The sequence below is a fragment of the Miniopterus schreibersii genome (assembly GCF_964146895.1).
Source record: "Miniopterus schreibersii genome assembly, chromosome: 5".
Lineage (NCBI taxonomy): Eukaryota > Metazoa > Chordata > Mammalia > Chiroptera > Miniopteridae > Miniopterus > Miniopterus schreibersii.
The window spans coordinates 7,976,299-8,000,018 of NC_138106.1; the positions used below are offsets into that span (position 1 = coordinate 7,976,299).

The window sequence follows — 23,720 nt, forward strand, 5'->3', positions numbered from 1 at the left end:
TAGACCTGCTCTACATAGCTGCTATTATTTAGACTAGGTTTCTTTACACTAAATGATTTAATATAGAAAATGTTTCCCCTCAAGTGTAAAATATAGGCACACATGCATACTCCCTCAACATGAGCTGTCTTAGATTCTTAATAGAAAGTCTTAGTCTTCTAAATATAACTTGTAATATAGTAAAATGAGCTCAACTTTAGGTTCTTAATACAATTTTAGTTTTCAAAATATAATTTGAATATAGAATTCTTTAAAAGTAGTATCTGAAGAGTTAGCCATCATATATATTTTTATTTTATTACAAGATATTTTAAATTTTGGGCAGATACAACTGTGACAGAAAACCAGCTTCATACCAAAAATACACTTTCAATTACTTTATCGAGCAAATAAAACAGTCTTCATTTATTTGCTTTTTCCAGAACTTAATGTACAGTAAAAATTTTATATTCTATATGACAGACATGTAATTAAACATACATACAGAAAAAAAGAACATGTATTGAATGTTCAGAAATAAAAATAAATAGCAATAATAAAACTTTGAAAAAAATAATGCACATTTTAATTGTGGAAAATTAATTATATATACAGTTAAACTTAATAGAAAGCCATCTCTTTAAAATTGCACAAAACAAGGGACCAATAAAGTATTAATTTTTATGGCATGTAATACTATAATCTTAGGGCAATTTGTTGCTTAATTCCAGGGCATAAAACACTTAGGTTTGTAATATAGCAAAAGGTATGCAGTATTGTTCGAGAAAGACTGCCTTCCTCAACTCACATTATCCTGTAGTTTTCCTATAAAAGACTATACAGGAAATTTCATAAAAAGAAATATTAGCAATCATTGTGCCCACTCCATGCTAAGCAGCCAAAAATGGGCTTCAAAGTAAACATGATCAGACAGTTAATATACTTGATACTTTTTTATATTAAAGATCATTTCTTTGTTGTATAAAAACACTTTAACGATGATTGGCAATCTCAGCACAGAAAATATCCTGGCAAAATGGATGAAGAGAGTTTCTGCTTACCTTATTTTCATGAATAAAATATTTCAGGAGATAAGCATTTATAGAAAAGAAACATTAATGCTCAGTTTGCTTACAACTTATCAGGAGTGTTAATTCATATTTTACAAATGCCTGTTTAAACTTCTCTGTAAGAAAACCAAAGTCGCATTTCCATTCATATTATGTATGGCACAGCCCTCACGCTTCAGATAAAAATACACTTTGGGAAACCAGAAAAGATTGCACAAAGGTTAGGGGCAACCTGAAAACCTCTTGGTGAAAAACACATCCTCTAGGGTAATAAAAAAATATGTGCAGACTTAATTACAAGTATTTACATTTTAAAACAGAAACATGAGTTAGCTATTATTAAGCCACTCAACATCGACGACTCACGGGCATTTCAAAAGGTGTGATAGTGTGTCGACCTGTTTGTGGCCACATTTGAATGCATAGGGTACAGTAAGGATTATGGTTCTTCAGTCTGTCACCTATCATATCTATAGAACAAAACTGTTTACATTTTGAAAGCTGTACAACAGAAAGGATTGAGCAAATATTTTTATTATTTCACATAAAATATACTTTAAGAACTACCGATTTCACTCATTTGTTCAACAACTTGTCCTAAAATCTCATCAACTACATCAACATCATAATTCACTTGCTGAAGATCGAGGTCAGGTACAATCATGGCCAGCAGCTGTCCCACGTTAACTCGGAGAGATCGAAGTTTAAAGCTGCAAATACAAATGTTACATTTATTAGATGAACATTATAACTTAATATTCATTAGGACTTAATATTTAAGGGAAACATTAATCCACTATTTAATCATTCAAAAATTCTACGTAATTATTATGTATCTGTTGGTCAGTAGTGTTTTATAACACTAGTGGCTCTTTGGTTCCAACTGACACAACTTTTAAATTTTATTTTTTTCAATTTTTAAAAACTGATTTTAGAAACAGAGGAAGGGAGAAGGAGAGAAAAACATTCATGTGAGAGAGAAACACTGGCCACACCCACCTGGACTGGGGATCAAACCTGAAACCTGACTGGGAATCGAACCAGTGACACTTGGGTACATTGGAAGACGCTCAACCAACTGAGCCACACCAGCCAGGGTATCAAATGATACAATTCTGATTTGAGACTGGAGAAAACATGGACTGGTAAAATATATAAATTATGTTATCTACAATTTAAAATATTGTTGTCACCTAGAAAACAGTAGTGACATACTAGTGAGAATACTGGTCTAAGAAGAACGCATCTCTGAATTTCAGCTCCCTTTGAGGAAAATAAATTGGTTTGTTCCCTAAAACATGCTCTATGAGATGCCCACTGCTGTATAAGAGGAAAAAAAATGGTTCTGTGGTCAAATACGCTTATAAAACATTGGATTAAATAATGTTAAGACTTTTTAAAATGCAAGACTTCATGCTAAAGTTCACTGACTATCCATTTTTTAAATGCATTTATAGGGAAGTGTTTTGCTGAAAACATTGAGAAATCCTGGATTAGGTCATCATTATCATTCCTTCCAAGTTCATATACATGTATCGGAGTATCAGCATTTTAGACTTTAAATACCTACAGCTATAGAGCATCCTTAGCTTCAAGGACTGAGTGAAACACATGGATCAAGAGAATGCTGCAGATGGTTCTGCAACCTCAGACATAAGTCCACATTTAGTTTACAGATAGTGATCTTTCTAGGGTGGAGATCTCTGAAGGGGCAAGATGCTCATCTTGGGTTAATAGTACACAAAAATGCATGTAATTTTAAACATCTTTTTGTTGGCTTGCATGATAAGATTCCATTGAACTTCTGATAAAATTTCATGTCTCATGCCAGCCGTTTTTTGTCCAAGCTTTCCCATTCACTTCTATCAGAGGCCCATGGTCCAAAACATTTCTGGTTTGCTTTGCAGAAATTATTAACCATGCTATGTCCTTCCAAGAATATTCCCTTTCTCATAACCATAATCTTTTATCTATATGAAAAGCAGACAAAAGACTAGTGTGACTCTAGAACCCTCTTATCCATCCTTTAAGTCTTTGATTGTCCCTGGCTAATTCCTCCCATCTACCAGACATGTCACAGACTTCCTATTTTTAGTGTTGAAAACAGCAGTGTCCAAGTGAAATATTGTGAGCTCCATACATAATTTAAAATTTTCAAATAGTTCAACCAAAAAGTAAAATGAAACAGTAAATTTTAGTTAACCCCATGCCACTAAAATATATCATCATATAATCAAAAAATATTTTTATTGAGATATCATACATCCTTTTTATCTTCATACTAGGACTCCAAACTGTAGAACGTATTTTATAGTTAAAGCATGTCTCAGTCCAGAATAGTTAGATTTCAGGCGTTGGTAGCCATATGTGGTTACGCTATTCTGGAAAGCATGTCTAAAAGATCATCAATTACTCAAAGGTTAGTGGGCAAGAGAATCATCTGGGAGACTGTTTCAGTTTCCGATTTAATAAACTGCACTGTGGCCCAAGGGTCTGCATTTCGACAAGCACCATAGATGCTTGTGGTTCCCATTTTTAGAAACACCAGTTGGGAGTTTTTTTCTGACCCCTTTCCCTCCTTGCTTATATGTAGGACTCTACTGTTTCTATCTCCATGAACAGATTTAGTGAAATGCTTCAGAAACCCTTAAGCCAAAAAACAAAACAATAATATAACTGATGGTCAAGGGAGGATGGCAGGAGATTCTCTCTCAACAGTACCTTTTAGAGCTGAAGTCCTATCATTTTAGCAGAAAGAGCTGCACAATTTTAGCCCTTAATGTCTATTTATGAATGGTAAGCCATCAACACAGCACCAACACTGTCATCCACTCCCACCTGAACTTTTCTCCACCCTCAAAAACAAAACAAATCAAAACGGAAACACAATTCCACTTTGTATCTTACTGAGATAGGGTAATCATGCATTTGCTGTTTTCTTATTTTCACAGATCTTCTTCCTAATAATCAACTGCACTCTGGCAATTTTTAGTGACTTTGGGATTTCCTAAAAGTTAAGATGGGGGAGGGGACATAGTAGTAAAATGATAGCAAACCACAAAGGAATGGTGCTAAACACAAAAGTAAAAGAAATCAAGCATTCCAAACCACTCTGACCAATCAAGTGCTTTAGTTCTTTGAAATTCCTATTTCTCTTAAGTTGAACCTAAACTGCTAGTTTCTTGAAGGGAAGGGTAACATGTACTTTTTTCTCTCTCTCTGTCTCCCATAATGTTGGGACCACAGTAGTCAATAACTGCTTTGGACAGAGTATCTGTTAGATGTGTGCTAGCAAATAAGTAGCTCACTAACCAGAACTGTAGCCACAGCAAAATGCCTCAATTTAAATTACCTTTCCCCATCAGCATAATTTACGGACTCCTCAAGGTTACTTGAAGTTGAAACATCTGTTCCTTTCTGTTGATTTGCAGATTTTAATTGTTCAATTTCAGTTTTCAGTTCTTCACACTGTGAACGAATTTGTGATTTCTCCATTTTCAATAATTCAACCTGACAAAAAAATTAGATTAACTGTAAAATTTAAAAAATACTAATATCAAAGTACAAATTTAAGCTAAGAAATGTAGAAAACCAGGTTGATGAAAATTACAAAAAAAGAAAAAAACCCACATTAGACAAAACCCCCAATAGCTTTCTATAAACAAAGCTTTGTTTGTTTAGTTTCACCTGTCCATCTTTTTTTTTTTTTAATATATCTTTATTGATTTCAAAGAGAGGAAAGGAGAGGGAGAGAGGTAGAAACATCAACGATGAGAGAGTCATTGATCGGCTGCCTCCTGCACGCCCCCAACTGGGGACTGAGCCAGCAACCCGGGCATGTGCCCTGATTGGGAATCAAACCCCGATTGCCTGGATCCTAGGTCGATGCTCAACTGCTGAGCCACGCCCGGCTGGGCTCACCTGTCCATCTTTTTACATTGAAAGGATACAAAATGTCAATTACAACTTGACTGAATACAAATGGTACCTAAAAATTGGAAAACCAAGATAAAAATGCCTAAATAATGTTGATGTCACAGTGGCTTTCTTTTCTTGCACACTCAGCAGCTCTAAGTTACAACACAAAGCTTAGACTGATTTGGTACTTTTTGTCACAGCTCTTAAGCCAGTAACACATGAAGATGAAAATCTGACTGAGCAGTTATATTAGCAGTTATTTCCAGGAATGGGCAGTACTATTGTTTCCAAACTCTTTTTAGCAGAGAAACTCTCCTTTCAAATACCATGTAAATATGATACATAAAACAGATTTTCTTAAAAAAGGAGCTATCTGCCCAGGAAGCGTGGCTCAGTGGTTCAGTGTCGACTTACTCGAACTAGATCATGGTTCAATTCCCAGTCAGAGCACATGCCCGGGGTTTCAGGCCTGATCCCCAGTAGGGGGCATGCAGAAGGCAGACTATTAATGACTCATCACTGATGTTTCTCTCTCTCCCCCTTCCTCTCTCTGAAGTTAAAAACAAAAACCTACTAAAATAAAAAGGAGTAACCCAAATTAGAATCGGGGGCACATGCAGAGGGTACCACTTATCCCCTGATATCTAAATCTCCTTCTTCCTCAGTAAAAGAACCCCCGAGTAACGACTACAGTTCCAAGGCACCCATCAGCCAGGTGACTTAAGTCCCAACAGTAACTTTGAGGAACCGCATCTTCTTTCCTGCTGCTTGGAATGTTAGATACAGGACAGCTGGGCCTGAAAAGCCATTTTAGACCATAAATGCACGTTGTGAAGCAAAGCAACAAAGCAGTGTCCTAGAGGACATCGATCAGACCCAGTCACCACCCATTCAATTCCAGCAATGCTCATCTATCTCCTCAAGACAGTTTAAGGACCAAAACTACCCCTACGCATTTCCATATGCCCCAAGAGGACCAATCCCCAGTTGAGAACCAGTGGAGTAACAGTCAGTCAATAAATGAAATATGTACTAACTAATTAATTCCAATCTAGCAACTGGCAGTTCTTTCAGGTTTAAATGCCCCTGGGTTCCCATGACTACCAGGATGCTGAATGATAACTCACCTCGCTTTTATACTGGTCCCTCTCAACAGTGCATTTGTCCAGCTGTCTAAATACATCATCAAGTTGCACAACCATTTCATCCATTTCACTTTTACTCTCATTATTGGAACACTGACTACATTCAGGCTTTACATGTTGCAAAGCACTACACTGTTTTTTCAGCCTTTCTATTTCTTCCAGAGCTTGCCGATACTGAGATACCACGTGGTCTGGACTTTCAGATTTGCCATTAATACTTTCAAGTAAATACACAGCATCGGTTTCGGTAGATTGATGGCAAGTTTCCTTCTTCACGTATTTGTCACTCATTTCCAGTATCCTCTGTTTCAACAGTTTGATTTGGTCAGTAAACATGTGACATTGTCTTTTATAATCTTCTTTTTCTTGGGTAACCAGAAGTAACTTATTTCTCAGTTCATTTAACTCGCACCCTGCATCATCCACAGATTTATCAAAGGTTTCCTGGGTTTCATGTGTCATTGCTTCAGCTTCCACACAGGATGGTGGTACCGCTGTACTGTTTCTTGCACTCATGTCATCTTCAATAGTTTCTTCCTTTTTAACAACTAAGCCTGGCACTTCAGTCTGGGTGGCCACACCAGTTGCCTGATCACATGTGGATGACAAGGTACCTGTTGAACTACTCTGGCCATAAGGTTCACTGTTATCCACAGGCTCGTCCTGAACACCGCTTTGTTCGATGTGACTCTGTTCTGATTTCACCTCAACATCATGCGGCTTGGGAGTACTGGTTTCTTCTAAGATGATGACGTCATCATCCTCTTTGTAAGCTGGGTTTTCAAATGCTTGATTACTCAATCTCCGAGTCTTTGCATTCAAAATTGAGGAACGAATAGGAAGTCTTCGTTTCATGCTGGAAAACAATTTATATATAAATTAAGATTATGAAATATAGATGTGAACAAAATAGGCGACCTTGAAGTACTCTACCTTAAAACATGAAGAAATACTCATGCCTGTTTTTTAGAATACTGACAGATTATCCCACAGTACTGCCCGATGAGTTGCGGAGTAGAGTACTTTGTCTCTCTACAGGTGAGGAAACAGATCACTGGGTGTCCTCAGAGTATCAGGTCTGTATATTGCCAAACATCTCTTCATTTGCTGTCCTCGGAATTTCAATGTCCCTGTGTCCAAACCAGAATGCCACCACCCACCAGAGGCCCAGCCTTTATATTCTAGAGCTCAGTGAGTGACACTGCCATTCCCATTTGCCCATCATGATTTGTATCAACATTCAGTGATCAAGTGAGCCACTAAGTAAACCAGCACGCCCTATCGTTCATAGTCCCTGCATTAAAAATCGCCTCCTTTTCTTCATTTGCTTATTTTTCTGTGAATTTATCACCATTTATTACATTTGGCCCCACTTAGAGGGACATTTGTACTGCTCTGCTATTTGAGCCTTCTGTGTTAGACCTCAGGTTTCCTTGATTTAAGATTTTTCACCCCAGCCCAGCCGGGCGTGGCTCAGCGGTTGAGCATCGACCTAGGATCCAGGCGATCGGGGTTCGATTCCCGGTCAGGGCACATGCCCGGGTTGTGGGCTCGATCAATGACTCTCTCATCATTGATGTTTCTATCTCTCTCTCTCCCTCTCCTTTCCCCTCTCTGAAATCAATAAAGATATATTTTAAAAAAAAAGATTTTCTGCCCCAGGCGGGTGGCTCAGTCGGAGCACTGTCCTGTGCACCAAAAGGCTGCGGGTTCGATTCCCAGTCAGGGTGCATTTGACAGGCAACTGCTCAATGTTTCTCTCTCACATCAATCCTTCTCTCTCTCTCTAAAATAAAAAAACAAAACAAAACAAAAAACATATCCTTGGGAAAGGATTAAAAAAATTTTAAAAATGATTTTCCTTTCTTGGGTTTACTCTTTCCTATCAAGGGGGCACAATCTCTAATAAAATTGAGAAAGCACAACAGGACATAAAAAATGTAAAATTTTGCATGATGAAAATATCTTTATTTACTTCTAGTTTACTGGTTTTATACATACTTTCAGGTTGAAAGTTACTTTCTCAAAATTTTAAAAGCATCACCCCATTTCCATCTACCACTCAGGTTTTCTGCCATTCTCATCCCTGGCCTTCTGCACACAGGTGTGTTTTCCTCTAAAAACAGCTGTTTCCTGGTGTTCTAATATTTCACAATGTTACTCAGAATGGAGCTTTCCCCAGACATTACACTGCATATGTAGTGGAAGTTAAGTCTTTCTTCTAGTATTTCCTCCCCTTATTCTAAAATCCCCTTAATTCAGACGTTGACCTTCCTGTACTTTGTTTCTTCTTTTTTCTACCTTCCAACTGTTTATCTTTCCTTTCTAAGAGACTTATTTGTCCAACATCTATGCACCCCCCAGTAAATGTCACATGGTTTCTTCAGTTTGTGCATGGTGATTCTTGGCCATCTCTTTCTATTTCAGAGTGAAGGCTGGGCTTGTGATTTAAGGACACTCAAACTCTCACCATCAAGGGCTTTTATCTTGGGAACCCAGTGAGGGGAAGAAAGGGAGAGGGATTTCTCACCATCCAGTATTCAGACTTTCACTTACTCCTGTTTCAAAACAGTGGCGCTCAGACATCTCCCAACAGTAAAAACTCTCCAGAAGGTAAACTTCCCACCTTCTGACACAGGAAGAGAAGCAGTGTTGCCAGACTTTGCAAGTAAAGAAGATCAGGAAGCTGCTCCTTCTTAAACGTTCAAACAAGCCTCCTGTTCTCAGCCCTATTTCCCACCTTCAGAAGTACCTGGTGCTTTCAAGTTCTGAGTCTGTCTAGAGATCTCTGGAGTTAGCCAGTCAATTGGGAGTTGCCCTATTATTTTTCTTACCAAGCTTATTCCAAATTTGTCATTGTCAAGACTTATTTTAGGTAAGTCTTTCCAAAGACTTTGGCTCTATAAATCTGAAAATAAATATAGGCTTTAAAATTTAATGAAAATTTTCTCTATATTCCTCTTCCATTTTGATGACAGTCACTTTAAAAAATAAATTCCATCAGTTTTTCTGTGTAAACTTTACAGACTTTTCTTTTTCTTACTTTGTCTAGAACCATCTTTAAGAAGAAAAACCAAGAATATGAAGGAGACTGGTTTAAAAACAATCACACAAGTTCTTAGTTAAGTAGCAGTATAGCCACAAAACAAGTCCCCCAAATGTGGGCTATAAACAGCAAACTATTTTAGAACCTGTCCTCCTTGATGTACACATGCATAAAGGCAGTTGTTTTTCATCTTTCCCAAGGTCAAAAATCCCTTGGAGAATCTGATGAAGGCTACAAAACCTCTCTGAAAATCTGGCTTCACTATCTCAGAGAACCTTGCTCCAGTGTTTCTCTTTCAACAATAAACATCAGGTGTAGTTAGTCTGATCCACCAGTTCACTGGCCGTATGCTCTTTCCTCTTCTCACTTGTGTTCATTCTGTTCCCTTTGAATGGGCCACATGTGCAGAGTACTGCTTTCAGGATTTTAGGAACCAGCCTAAAAAAGTGCCACCTCATGACGAAGCCTTCCCTGATCACTTCAGACAAGAGAGCTAACTGTTCAATCCACTATTGCTCATACCTTTCTTTCTCTTCTTTCTCCAACCACTCATCCAAAATATAGTGTGTCACAGGCTATGCTAAAAAGGTATGGGTCACACTTGACATTATAATGTTGTACTGTTCATTATTTTATGTTTATATTTAATTAAATATGGATAATCTTAAAAGCAGAAATTGCCCTTTTTATGTTTATATTTAATTAAATATGGATAATCTTAAAAGCAGAAATTGCCCTGGCCAGTGTGGCTCAGTTGGTTAGAGCATTGTCCCATGCACCAAAAGGTTGCACGTTCAATTCCTGGTCAGGGCACATACCTAGGCAGTGGGTCCGATCACCGGTGCACCAGTCAGGGCACATACAGGAGGCAACCAATTGATGTTTCTCTCACACACAGATGTTTCTCTCTCTCTCTTACAAAAAACAAAAAAAACATATTCTTGGGTAAGGAATTAAAAAAAAAACAACAGAAATTTTCATACTATAGAGAATCTCAAAGAGGTGACAATTTGATCAAATTCCACATTACAATTAATATTTTTTAATTGATTTAAATAGGTGGCATAAGTGGGGTGGAGTAAGTATAGACAACATAAGCAGTCACTTGTCCTTAAAGACTTTTTACATGCACATAAACGACAATTTCTTACAAGTGCATTATTGCCATACAAGTGCCAAGTAAAGGCTCTGTTTAATATTCATTCCCCAAATGGAAGACCACATTTTTGCCACTGACCTGTTGCCCTCTGGTTCAGACTGAGGTGAACCTCGATGATTATTTACAAGTCTTGCTGCATAAGGATCTGCTGGTTCTGAAGGGTGTCTTCTTGGAACACTGTCCTTTACAGGAGAAAAGCTTCGACTTGACACAGAGGTTGTCCGAAACAACAGTTCAGTATTAATCTGTTGGGGGGAGGGGGAAATGATCTTAAAGGAATTTTTTTAATGTGAAAGGCCCAAAACACAAGACATTATTTTCCCTTTTCCTCTGATCCCAGAAAATGTTGAGAATTATCCTACCCTACACCAGGGAGCAAAATACAATAGGCCAATGAGCTACATCCATCCTACAAGTGAGCTAATGGTTATACATTGTTTAAGGTGTGAACAAAACGACAAAACAAACAAAAAAAATGCAACGGAGATTTTATGTGGTCCCCAAAGTCTAAAATGTTTACAGAAAAGGCTTGCTGGCCCTGTACTATATAGAGAACTTACCAAGATACAATAAAAGCTTATTTTTCTAAGAGAAATAAAGAGAAAGATACTGCCTTTAAAAACCAAAGCAAGCCCACTATTCTTTTCCCCCCAGTTCTGTTCACACCCCCAAACCCTAAGCCTTTATATAAGAAAACTGTCAATGTAATTATAAGCAAACACACATCTGCAGCAGACCAAAACTTCTCACACAAGTATGACCACCGAGTCATATACTCAGAAAAGGTTCCTTAACACCATTAAGCATTAAGAAAGAAAAGGGCCAGGGAAAGTGGTCCACAAAGAGAAAGAAAACACCACAGCTTCAATCCAGGCTAGTACTAGAACATGGCTCCCTGGGTGTTCCTGTGAACTTTTCCTTGACTGCCTAGCAACAGGGTTCTTAAAAGAATGTCTGCCTTTCCTCAGGAGATGCCCAACTAAATAATAAAACTGAACAGTTTGAATAAAGTTGTTGGGTTAAGAAGCCAGGGCTGGGAAGGAGGGCAAGGAGGGAAATACGTAAACTGAATGAACAAGATTACTTCAATTTGTTATGCAACTCCTAAGCTTTAAAAATATTTGTTTAATTAATTAATTAATTACCTGAGGGATCCTGTCCAGTTGTCTGAATCTGAATTTTTCCCTGTCTCTTAAAAAAAAAAAAAAAAAAGATGAAAACACATTTAAATTTACTTATTATTTTCAATTCTGTCTTGCAATGATACTTGCCATTTCACCGAGTCACTCAGATGTGTACCCTTTAATCAGTGGTAAGCCCTTAGGCAGGGAATACTTTCCACCTCTTATCTTCGTAACACCCTAAGGCCTCAAGCTTTCCACCCCCATTGTTTTCAGGCCTTTGAATCGAAATACCACACAGGCTTCTAACTGGTTTGTCTACTTCTAATCCTGCTTGAAAAAAACAGTGCACTATAAATCAAAACTCCCTGGATGTTCTTAGAGAACTCAGTCTCCTATGTGCAGCACATCAGCCTAACGTTCCCCAAGGCTGACGACCATCCCTCATTTCCCAGCTCCTCTAGCCCACCTCCGCTTTCCACTACCCTCACTCGCACATCTGCTCTAGTTATGCCGAACCGATCACTGTTCCCAGGAGAGTCTCATCCTCCCTTCCAAGCCTATCACAAAACTGTCCGTCACGGCCCATTTCAACCTCGCCATTCCGGGCCAGAGGAATCTCTCCTCAGCTTCCCAACAGGACTGGGCTGGGCCTTGTATGGTACTTGTCAACTTCTAAGTGGTAATACATACATCTCGCCTTCCGTGTTAGTCTGTAAGCTCCTAAGGGCCGTATTCACTTATGATGCATGTGTGTGTGTGGTCCCAAAAGACAAACTATTCTGTATGCGAACTATCTTGCACACAAGTGAAAAAAGAGCAGGCACCCACACCTGCTCTTGTATAAGGTCGTATAAACAGCAGGTAAAAAAGAGCAGGTATCCACAGCAAACTTTTTTTAAAAAGCACCTGCTATTAGGCACCCCCCATAAGAATCTCTTTTTGAGTCATAATCTTTTCAGCTGTAAGTCAACCCTTGAACCACATGGGCCTCACTGTGTGGGTGCTCCTATACATGGACTTTTTTTCAATGAACAGTTAGACCTCCCTCTCCCTGGGTTTCGCACCTGCAGATTCAACCAACCACACACTAAGCAGAGGGTCACCTTAAGTTACAGGTGGATTTTTGACTGGAGAGGAGAGTGGGGAGCAGGGGTTGGTGAGCGCCCCTAACTCCCAAGCTGTTCAAAGGTGAACTGTACTAGCTCTATCTTGGAGAAGCATCAGCGAACACTGCACACACATCACTGTTGAAGAATTTGGGCAGTGATTCTTTTCCCACTACACTTTAGTACAACACTCACTTCTTTTTGTAGGTTTTTTCATAAGTGGGATGCACCAAATCCTCATCTTCAGGTTCTTCTGGAACATCACAATTTCTAGTCAGAAAAATCACATGGGAAGAACAGGTCACCAGTGCCTATTCATATATCTTCAACAGTATTTCCTCTTTTCCCAAAAGGATACTACTAACTATATGGTACCTGAACTGTGGGTCAGGGTTATTGGAGCAATACCATTTTTCTGGAAGTTGGTCTATCCCATCTGGTAATTTTCGCCACTTTAGACAGGAATCACACTGAACCCATGTCTGATCAGGACGTTTCCTATAACCAAACAACAAAATATTAGCATGGAAACATGGATGCTTAATACAGTTCCCTTAGATTTTCTACATAATTTCCATCATAAAATGTCCCTATTATTTAATTCTGTCCCTGAAAATTCTATGACATAACTATTATTGTGTACTGATCTGTCATTTTTAACCTTTTGAAGGTAATCAAATTGTTGTCTTGGTTTAACTTGCCAAAACAACAATTTGATTACCTTCAAAAGGTTAAAAATAACAGACCAATTTAAGCAAAATAACTTAAATGTATTATTTAATAACATACTATTAGATTTGTTCTATGATAATAAAAACTCAAAGTATTTCAAATGCCTTGCTCTGAAATTTATATTAGCATCTGTATTGTCAAATCTAGTATATTTATTAGCACAATAAACTACTCAGGTACAGAAAATAGACAAGTTGTATTTACTACAGTTTAAGCAATTTTTTATAATTGTATTACATTTTTACGCTATTATAATAGCACAACTCTGAATAACTAAAATTTGTATATTCTTTCATTTTATAAGGTACTTTCTTACTTTTATCATTTAAAAATTACACTGTTCCTGTAAAAAATTGATACTCATTTAACATATGAAGACCTCACTTTAATGTCAATAACTTTTTAAAACTAGTTTTACAAAAATGCATTTACACAGTTATATGAAACTTTAAACAATCCAGAAATTTAAAGTAAATATAAACCTGTTCCAGGTTACATTGTGCATGTGTATACAGACACATATGATGCAATGGAAATTAATACACTGAGTTGTATCTTTGCTTTTCATTATACACTTTGAACATCTTTCCATCAGTTCACACAGTGATTACTTATTCACAGGATTTAACAATCCTGTTACTATGTGCTCAGTGTGTTTCTGAGTGCTTATCAGGCATCATATCTTTTTTCTTTCTTTTTTTATTTTATTTTTTGTTAATCCTCTCTAGAGGATGTTTTATTTCATAGATTTTTAGAGAGTGGAAGAGAGGGAGGGGAGGAGAAAGAGGAAGGGGGGGAGAGCGAGCACGAGAGAGAAACATTAATGTGAGAGACACACATTGATTGGCTGCCTCCCCCATGCGCCCCCACTGGAGCTGGGGATCGAACCTGCAACCCAGGTACGTGTCCTTGACCAGGAATCAAACCCACTACTCTTTGGGGTGTGGGCCAATGCTCTAATAACCACCGAGGACACTAGCCAGGGCATGGCATCATATCTTTTCATTCTTACAATTCTAGGAAGTAAATGCTATTAATGTTTCCATTTTACAAAGGAAAAAATTGAAGCTTATAAGAGGCCAAGTAAGAAATTCAATGTCACATAGTTACTTAAGCAGAACTAGAATCTAAACTCAAGTCTGGCTTTATACTCATGATCCTACAACACAGGATTTTTCAAACTATGCAATGCAACCAGTTAGTGGATTGTGAAATCAATTTAACGAGTCAAGTTGTGTCTTTTTAAAATAAAATAAACAGTAACACACAACACATGGGTAAAAACCATTTCATGAATCTTGTCACTACATAAATGATATATTCATTAGTTCACTTTTTAAAATTTTTTATTTACTGAGAGAGAGGGGGTGGGGGGGTGGGTGGGAGGCATCAATTTGTTGTTCCATTTATTTATGCATTCATTGGTTGGTCCTTGTATGCACCCTGACGAGGGATGAAACCCCCAACCTTGGCATATTGGGATGATGCTCTAACTGAGCTACCTGGCCAGGGCCTATTCATCAATTCATTTTATGGTATGCTGATTTGAGGTGCAGAATTTATTTCTTACTATGGGTTAGAGTCAACTATGAACACTGTACAATCATTGTACCCTCCAACATCACATCTTGATTTTACAGTGGGTTGATTTTTTAAGGTACACTTACTGTCTATCTTCAACTGGCAAATTTAGAGGATATTCTGCATTTTTCTTCACTTTCATTTCATTCCAGTAATCATTCAGTTTATCTCCCAGTGCTAGTAGTGTAAGCCTCAAAAAAGTAAATTATAAAATCAATTTAAGAAAAAAGAATAAAGATTAAATCTTAGTCAAACATAGAGAAGCACAACCTAGTAATGAGCATGTGGACACTGGGGGTCAGGGAGCAGGGGGAAGGACTCCAAAAAGTACAGTTAACAAAAAACACTCAAAGTAACGGCAATTTTCTAGAAGGACCTTTAGAAGTCCCTAGAGCAAAGCACAGAGCTAGGATCCTCTAGGAAATAAGACAGAAAATAATACTTTGGGTCCCCTGTTGTGAAAGTATGCTGTCAACCAATTACTGGGAGAACCAGTAATTGGCTCTGAATTTCAACCCCAACCTCACAAACTTCAATTTAAATTTTAACAAACTCAAACTTTTGGTTTATGAAAGTATGTGATCATTACCAGCAAGTATATTTCAAATAGCTTCTGTTTCAAAATTAAGACTTTCTCCCACAATAAGATGTTTTTTTAAGTTGAATTTATTGGGGTGACATTGGTTAATAAAATTATACAGGTTTTAGGTGTACTATTCTATAATATATCACCAGTATATTGTATTGTGTGTTGACCACCCCAAGTCCCACAGTAAGATGTTAAAAAGCAAATCAATGGGACCTACTGAAATAAGATTAAAGCCACAATTCTTCCTCATCTCTTTTTCTCATCACCTCTATTCCTCAGTCCATAAGACTGCACCCATTTCTGTTGAGAATATACCTAGGAGTGGAACTGCAGAGTCATGGGGTGGGCATTTTACTTGGCAGAGCCTAACAGTTTTCAAAAGTGATCAACAGTTTTACATCCACCAGCAACATGTGATGAGAGCTCCAACTGCCTACATCTTGCCAACATGTGCGATGTTTTATTCACTGTAGATAAATTTTCCATTTTGCCCATTATGACTGAAACTTGTGTCTTGCTTTAAAAAGTTGCCTAATTAAAGATTATGAAAGTATGCTTGTTTCCACTTTGGTTTTGCTCTTCTCTTTAGATCTATGATCCATCTAGAACTGGCCTCTTGCTTCATTTGAGAGGAAGGAGTTAAAGTTCACTCTAATGTAACCTTTGTCATAAATCAGGTGACCATATGTATGAAAGTGGGGGGATGTTTTTGGACTTCTCTATTTCACTAGACTATCTTGTCTATCCTTTCATTAATACCCACTTTCCTAGTTACTACAGCTTTATAATACTGTTATCTAATAGTACAAGTCCTCTTGCTTTGCTGTTCTTTAATGATCGTCCTAACTATCTTCAGTCTTCTGACTGTCCATGTAAAGTTTAGAAATAAACCTATTGATATACTAACATCCACACACACCTGGGTTTGTTGTTTTTTTTTAACTGAAATTGCATTTAATTATTTTGGAGAAAAACTGACATTTTATAATACCCAGTTTTCCAATTTTTGAACCTGGCATACCTATTTATTTAGGTCTTAAACTTCACTCCACAATGTTTTGTAGTTTTCAGTGCGTTGAGGTCTATGCATATTTCATTTAATCCAAAAGTGCTTGTTTGTTTGTTTTTTTAATGCTTTTATTAATGATTTTAAACTTCATGTTTTTCTGTTGTTGCTGGTATACGGAAATACAATTAATTTCTGAATATTTTTTATCCAGCAACCTTAGAATACATATTACTTATTCCTTTATTAATTCCAGTTTGTGGATAATTTTGGACTTTCTATATATTATCATCTACAGAAAAGTTTTATTTCTTCCTTTCCAATCCTTATAACTTTCATTTTTCTTGCTTCATAATATTGGTTATTTCCTCAAGAACAATGGTAAATAGCTGACCTCTTTATCTCATTCTCACTCTTGGGGGGGAAGCTATCAATTATTCCCCTTTAGAAATGATGTTTGCAGCTTTTTGTAAATACTCTGTATTGTTACTTATAAATAACTGTTGTTATTATGCCCTTTCTATTAATGGTTTTGTAAAGGTTCCCCTTTTTTCTAAATCACAAATGAATGTTGTTTTATCAAGTGCTTTCTCTGTACCTATGAAAATAACCATGGGAATTTTCTTTTTTAACATCAGTGTGATGAATAACATTGAATTTTGAATGTTAAAAACCACCCATGCCCTCTTGCAATAACAATGCACTTGGTTTTAATGTATTACCCTTTTTACATGTCACTGGATGATGTTTGTTATTTTAATTAAGATTTTTATATCTTGATCAGAAGAGACTGACATCAATTTCCTTTCTAGTAAAGTATTCTAAATATGTAAGTTTTCTAAAAATTGATTTAATTTCAAAGGAATATGTTCACATCATCAAAAATTATGAAAAATTATTCATACTATCCCTCTGGTAAAGTTTTTTGTGTCTGTAAACCTACAGTAATGTCCTCCCTTTCATTTCTGCTACTGACAATTGCCATTTCCCCCTTTATTTCCTTAGTCTCGTCAGATACAGACCATTAATCTTATCAAAGAACTGAGCATTTTGATTGTGTCACAATTTATTGTCCCTCAACTCCAAATCCAGTCTTCCTTGCTCAGTTTTGTGATACTAGAATTTGATTCTGTAAACATTTATCCTTTGCCAGCCTGAGCAATATTAAACTGGGTTAGCAGGCAATGAACCCACCAGGTGGTGGCACAAGACATTGTCTTTCAGCTTCTGGTACTACATAGTCATTATTTGGCTGGAGCCCATTAGCCTCCCAGAGGAGCTCCAGCTGTGCTCTCAGACCTGGCTCCGCATTCTGGCAACACAGACCAGTTCTAACATGCCCAGGTTCTAGCAAAGCCAGACCTTTACAGACCACCTCCAGCCCACCCACAGCCTCTGGCAACAGTAGGCCCTGGTACAGGCCAGCACTGGTCAGGCAGGCAGCTTGTTTCTATGTTCATCATGACCTTTACGAAGATCTGAATCTCTGACTTCAGGAGTAGGGGGCAGGGGAGGCTTCTCCTAGTTCCTTTACTGTTGACTCTTTTTCAACCTAGAGGTAACAGCTCCTCTTTTATATCTGCTAATTCTGGATACCTACCATCCTTCTACCCCTCTTAGGAATCACCTTCCACTATTCTAGATGTGCACGAAGAGAAGGGGCCACATACTAGGCCTGACAATCTCAGGGGAGGCCTGCATGGTGGCCTTACAAAATCTGAGATGGAAAGTAACCACTGAGTTTCAGGATGGTCTGAAACTCAAACTTCCTAACTAAAAGAATGAGTCATGGCAGGTAGTCAAGTCTTAGGCCAGTATCCTCCTTGACAAAGGTCAATCTTTACCCTTAACTGAGCCTGTCTACTGTCTTTTGTATCTAGGAAAGTATACTTTTGGAATGTCAAGGTAATTTCCTTTTTTCCAGACCTCTCTGGGCACCATCACTGCACCAGAGCAGAGACCACAAAACCCCTCATGGCAATTATGCTAATTGTTGACTGTTAACTATCTTATACCCACAAAGGTAAAAGAAGTGTATCTATTCGTTTTACTGTTTATCCAATCCCAGAGTTTCTCCACCCCCACCCCAGCTTTGCTTTCTCCTACATCCTCAGATTGTAATGTATAAAATAAGGTGCAAAACTACCATTCTCTGGAGCATTTTCTCAATCCCTTGAGATTTTGCTTTCCGTTAACTGTCATCAGTTTGGCTCAAACAAACTCATAAAAATTCTCTACAGGTTTGAATGTTTCTTACGCTGACATAGTTAACAATTCCTTGTATTAAATTATCCCTGTTCAAATAACAGGAGTAACTGTCTCAGGACTGAACTCTGAATGATATATTTATTTTCTTTATTGTATATGGTTCTTAATTCACTGATTTTGCTGTTATCTTTACTATTTCCTTCCTTCCATTTTCTGTTTTATTTTTTCTTTATTTGAGGAGCCAATGGCATTTGTCTTTACCACAAATATTTACATGACGTTTGCATTCTACTCCGTAACATATGCTCATTAGGACTGTCTATGCTTCCTAAATTTTCAAGTAACATTACTGGACACCTTTATCCTATGGCTTCTAACCACTCTTAAAATGTATGAGTCTTTCTAAGGTACATAGGACTAAATTACCTTAAAGTACCCATCTAAGCACAAAGTTTCAGGATTTTATGATTACACAAAAAATGTTAATACCAAGAAAGCAGGAACTTCCTCTATTCTTTATGACTCAGAAATACTTCATCAGTAAAGATGGGAGAATATACTTCTACTTGTAGGATATAATTCCTAGGATGGAAGACAACAGTTAAATGTGTCTTCTGTGCAAGCTTTTCACCTACCCACTTTCTTAATGTTCAACAATGTAAAAACATCCACAAGATAGAAAAAGTTATGGAAGTATTTCCAAAAAACTGTAGAAAGTCAAACATTTAAATAGGTAACACACCTGTACTCATTAGTATAGTCAAAATCTTGTTTATTATGAGTTGGCTTTAGGAAATTGCACTCTATAATTCCCACTACTCCAACACCCATGTTGTTTGCCTGAAAAAGAAAATGAAATTGGCGTTCTAAGCATAAGACATGATGCTCAACATAATTACCCTTCCAAAAAAATTTATAATTTGTAGCAAACATTTTCCTGTATTTTATCTCATGAAATTTAGAGTGAAAAACAGCATTTGGTAGGTAATTCATTTTCCAGGAGTTATTTCCTAAACATATTAGAGCCTTCCTCCAAAACCACGTCCATTGTTGTCAAGTAGCCATTTAGGCTATTATAATCCCCAATTTTATACAAGGGAAAAAAGACCACCTCCACTGGGATGCAACTTCTTAGTAGAAACCACAACTAACTCATTTCTATATCCACAGTGCCTAGCAAAGGCTCTGGCATATAATATTTCATAAGTTTATTTAAAATTAACACTTTAAATAAACATTAAAGTTGTTTATCCAAAGTTACACATCCAGATGTTAACTGCAATGAAATAAACACCCACGTCAGTAAAAATTAAGTTATTTTTTAAATTTTGCAAGCTAAAATACTGAACTCAAAACACGAGTCATATTCTGATTATCTTTGTGTGATTATCAAGTATATTTTGTTCATGACTGTAGTTTATACTTCTGAGTCTACATACAAAGTAAAAAAAATTTAATTTACAAAATGAAAATTTCCATAAATATAACTATAAGAGGTGGGAAATAGTTTATTCTTGTATTATTATTTATGAATTATTGTATTATTTTCCATAGGAATAACTGTAAACCTACTTTTGCTCCACCGTGTAGATGAAGCCATACAAATCTAATTGTACTCCTGCTCTATGAAGAACCATCAGTGGTTCCGCATCTCACAGCACTTGTAAACCACAGTACCCTTCAATCTGTAGTTCATGTCATCTTTGTTCCAGCCTCATCTTCCTGCCTCTCCCATTACTCTATTTCCCACTTGTCATCTGACCCAGGCATAACAAATTACTCCCTTAATAATGTCGTCTCAGAAGCTTCTTTTCCTGCCTTTGCAGATACTTGTTTCCCTGAGTGGAAAGCCCTTGCCAGACTTTCCAACACAGTACAGTCAACTGAGGCTCATCTCAACCACCACTTTCTCCAAGAAGACATCTCCGATGCTCTGAGGACAGGCCTTATTCCTTCAGCACACTGGGCTTTGAGGATATGCTCTGCGCATCTTATCTTTTTATGCCGAGCATCTAGCGTGGGACATCATACTGCTATCTGACACCTACTTAATAATGTTTACTGAATCCACAGAACGCAAATACTAGGTCCAGTCCATCATCTGGTAAAGAAAAACATTAAAAAAATTGGTTGTAAACCAACATTAAAAAGTTGGTTGTAAAAGCCTATTTTTTACAAGGTCAAGCTTAACCAGAAATTATACATATACAAATTTAACTGAGTGGAAAAAAGGGCTGTCTCTTACTTAAGTCAGGTTCCTAAGTGGCGAAAGATAAAATGAGTGGTTACAAAGAGCCCAACAATATTCATTTACTTTTGCAAAAATGCTCTATTCTGAGCTCATGCCATATAAAATACTTAGTACAGAGTCACAACCTGTTGAATAACATTCAAGATAAACCCACTACCATACTGTGTAGTGCTCACATCATTCTATACAAAGAATTCAGAATAAGATTAACTGAAAAGTCATAAAATTGGAGAAATATGCCTTGACTTAAAACCTTTAAAAAGGTAATTTTCTCCAAGGCTTGGGTTCTTGTAAAACAGAAAAAAGGGTAATTTTCAGAAATTTGTCACTGAATTAACACACAAAGACACACACACACAAAAACAAAAACCAAAAACCCCATACCTTTCTGCGAAAACATGTAAAGGACAGACAGATTGGTATGGGACAATGCCCAACATCCTAAATTGAACTCTACAATGGATACGGCTTAGGAGGAAGGCTCTAATATATTTAGGAACTAAGTCCAAAATAGTAAATCACCTACCAGGTACTGTTTTTTCAGGCTATTGAGTCAGCACTAGTTAAAAGCAACAAATTTCATTCCAGCAGGAAATAAGCAGGGATCCAGATCCAAATACATCAAGAGATCTGCATCATTAGGTCTGGGGCAAGTTACTTAGCCCCACTTTCCTCATCTGTAAAAGAGAGATAAAATATTCTGTCCCCTCTAAGATTACTCAGGACCAAATAAATTAATATTAAAGTATTCTAAGTTCAAGAGCCATACCAGTTATTAAAAACACTGACATTTAAAAGTCATTAGGCAAAGAGCTATTACTTCACATCTGACCCAATAATTAGTTATCCTAACTTATAAAAGATACATAGACATTTTCCACTTACCTTTAACTGATATCCAACTTTTTCATAAGCTTTGATGAGTCTATTTTTATGATACATCATTATCCCATAATGATCTTTATTTCTGCAGTTGAATCCAAAAGTAATTTTTACTGTTTTCGTCTTAAAAGTTAAGGAAAATTCTGAACATACCACCTCATTCCCTTCAGATTATGCTTTCTACTATTTCATTAACTATTCAGCCCCAAAGTGCAAAAAACAGGCACAGTTAGAGAGAGTTAGAATGAGTATCAGGAGCAAAGGAGAAAAGGCAGTAGGGAAATACACAACTAATGTAGCTCTATGCGGCATCATAAAAAGGAAAACAAAGGATACTAAAAATTTTGGTCGATAAACATCATGTTCAATGTAAGCAAGACTCTTTGAAACTAGCTGTGTCTTCACTTTCTGTCCACGTAAGATGATCTGCATTCTTGGTTTTAGATATAAAATACTGCAGTAAGCCTGAAAAGACACAAAACAGTATGTTTCTTTGAAATAATTATCTACAGATTTATTCAACACTACTTACACACTTAAAAAGAAGCTACCACCTTACTTTCATAAAGGATCCATTAACTCTTCAATAAAATAATATATACTATACATACTTTTCACTAAAAATAAAGTATACTACAGCCAGTAAAAATATTTGCAGAAAACAATCTATTGACCTGTGTTGACATGTTAAGTGAAAAAGTTATAAAACAGCATCCCGGGTATGTGCCCCGACCTAGAATCGAACCAGCGACCTCCTGGTGCATGGGTCAACGCTCAACCATTGAGTCACACTGGCCAGACAGCTTAGATACTTTAGAATCTTGCTCCAGCTGGTGTGTTGCTCAGTGGTTAGGGCATTGGCCCACGCACCGAAGGGTAGGGGTTCGATTTCCAGTCAAGGGCATTACCTGTGTTGCAGGTTCGCTCCCCACCCCTAGTCTGGGTGCATGCGGGAGGCAACTATTCTATGTGTCCCTCTCACATCCATGTTTCTCTCCCTGCCCTCCCCCACTCACTCTAAAAAAGCAATAAAAAAATATCCTCAGTTGAGGATTAAAAAAAAAAAAATACTGACAAATTTTGCATCCTGAAACATTTGAAATATGCTCGTCTGTGCCTACCTCCAAGGTATCAGAAACCTCCAAAGGAAATGAATTGAGTAACTCGAGGAGAGACAGAAGGTTCAACGAAAAACCAAAATTTGAACTTCTGCCGGGTCACTGTGGCCCAGCAACTGAGCATCAACCTATGATCCAGGAGACCAAGGTTTGATTCCCAGTCAGGGCACATGTCTGGGTTGTGGTCTTGATCCCCAGCAGGGGGCATGCAGGAGGCAGCCGATCAATGACTCATCACTGATGTTTCTATCTCTCTCCCTCTCCGTTCCTCTCTCTGAAATCAATAAAAACATTTCAAAAAGAAATTTGAACTTTTCTCTTACTGTTTTAATTGAACTTCATAGAGGGAGGGAGAAAGGAAGGGGGAGAGAAACACTGACGTGAGAGAGATAAATGGATCAGTTGCCTCCCATATGAGCTCCAACTGGAGCTCGAACCTGCAACCTAGGAATGTGCCCTGATTGGGAATCAAACCCACAACCCTCTGGTGAAACCCACGACCTTCTGGTGCATGGAATGATGCTCCAGCTGAGCCACACCAGCCAGGGCTTACTTTTCCCCCCCATCTCCTGACTTCAAAATTAGTGGTGTTTTGTCATTTATAAAATTCATTAATGATATTTTAAAATATTGTACTTCATGATACACTAAAACCATACCATCTACTCTGGCTGCCTCTAGACCCATTCATACTTGAGCAAGATTTTCGTAACAATTAGGAGATACTTCAATAACACATTGTAGTATATCAAATAACAGTAATATCTGCCATTTTAATTGCTAACAAAAAGATATATGGCAAACTT

The 23,720-nt window shown here is 37.4% G+C and overlaps 1 protein-coding gene across 1 annotated transcript in view; it reads right to left on the reverse strand.

Annotated features, from left to right (window-relative positions):
- Positions 1 to 206: 206 nt before the first annotated feature.
- The window catches only part of MORC3 (MORC family CW-type zinc finger 3), a 43,741-nt gene continuing 20,227 nt past the window's right edge, over positions 207 to 23,720 (reverse strand). The window contains exons 7-17 of the mRNA XM_081139408.1: positions 22,133 to 22,261; positions 21,800 to 21,919; positions 19,406 to 19,503; positions 14,947 to 15,051; positions 12,923 to 13,045; positions 12,743 to 12,817; positions 11,463 to 11,508; positions 10,396 to 10,562; positions 6,095 to 6,968; positions 4,402 to 4,559; positions 207 to 1,759 (exon numbers count right to left, since the gene is read on the reverse strand). Of these exons, the coding sequence (XP_080995534.1) occupies positions 1,606 to 1,759; positions 4,402 to 4,559; positions 6,095 to 6,968; positions 10,396 to 10,562; positions 11,463 to 11,508; positions 12,743 to 12,817; positions 12,923 to 13,045; positions 14,947 to 15,051; positions 19,406 to 19,503; positions 21,800 to 21,919; positions 22,133 to 22,261 (2,049 nt within the window). The 3' untranslated portion in view covers positions 207 to 1,605. The remainder of the gene's footprint in view (positions 1,760 to 4,401; positions 4,560 to 6,094; positions 6,969 to 10,395; positions 10,563 to 11,462; positions 11,509 to 12,742; positions 12,818 to 12,922; positions 13,046 to 14,946; positions 15,052 to 19,405; positions 19,504 to 21,799; positions 21,920 to 22,132; positions 22,262 to 23,720) is intronic.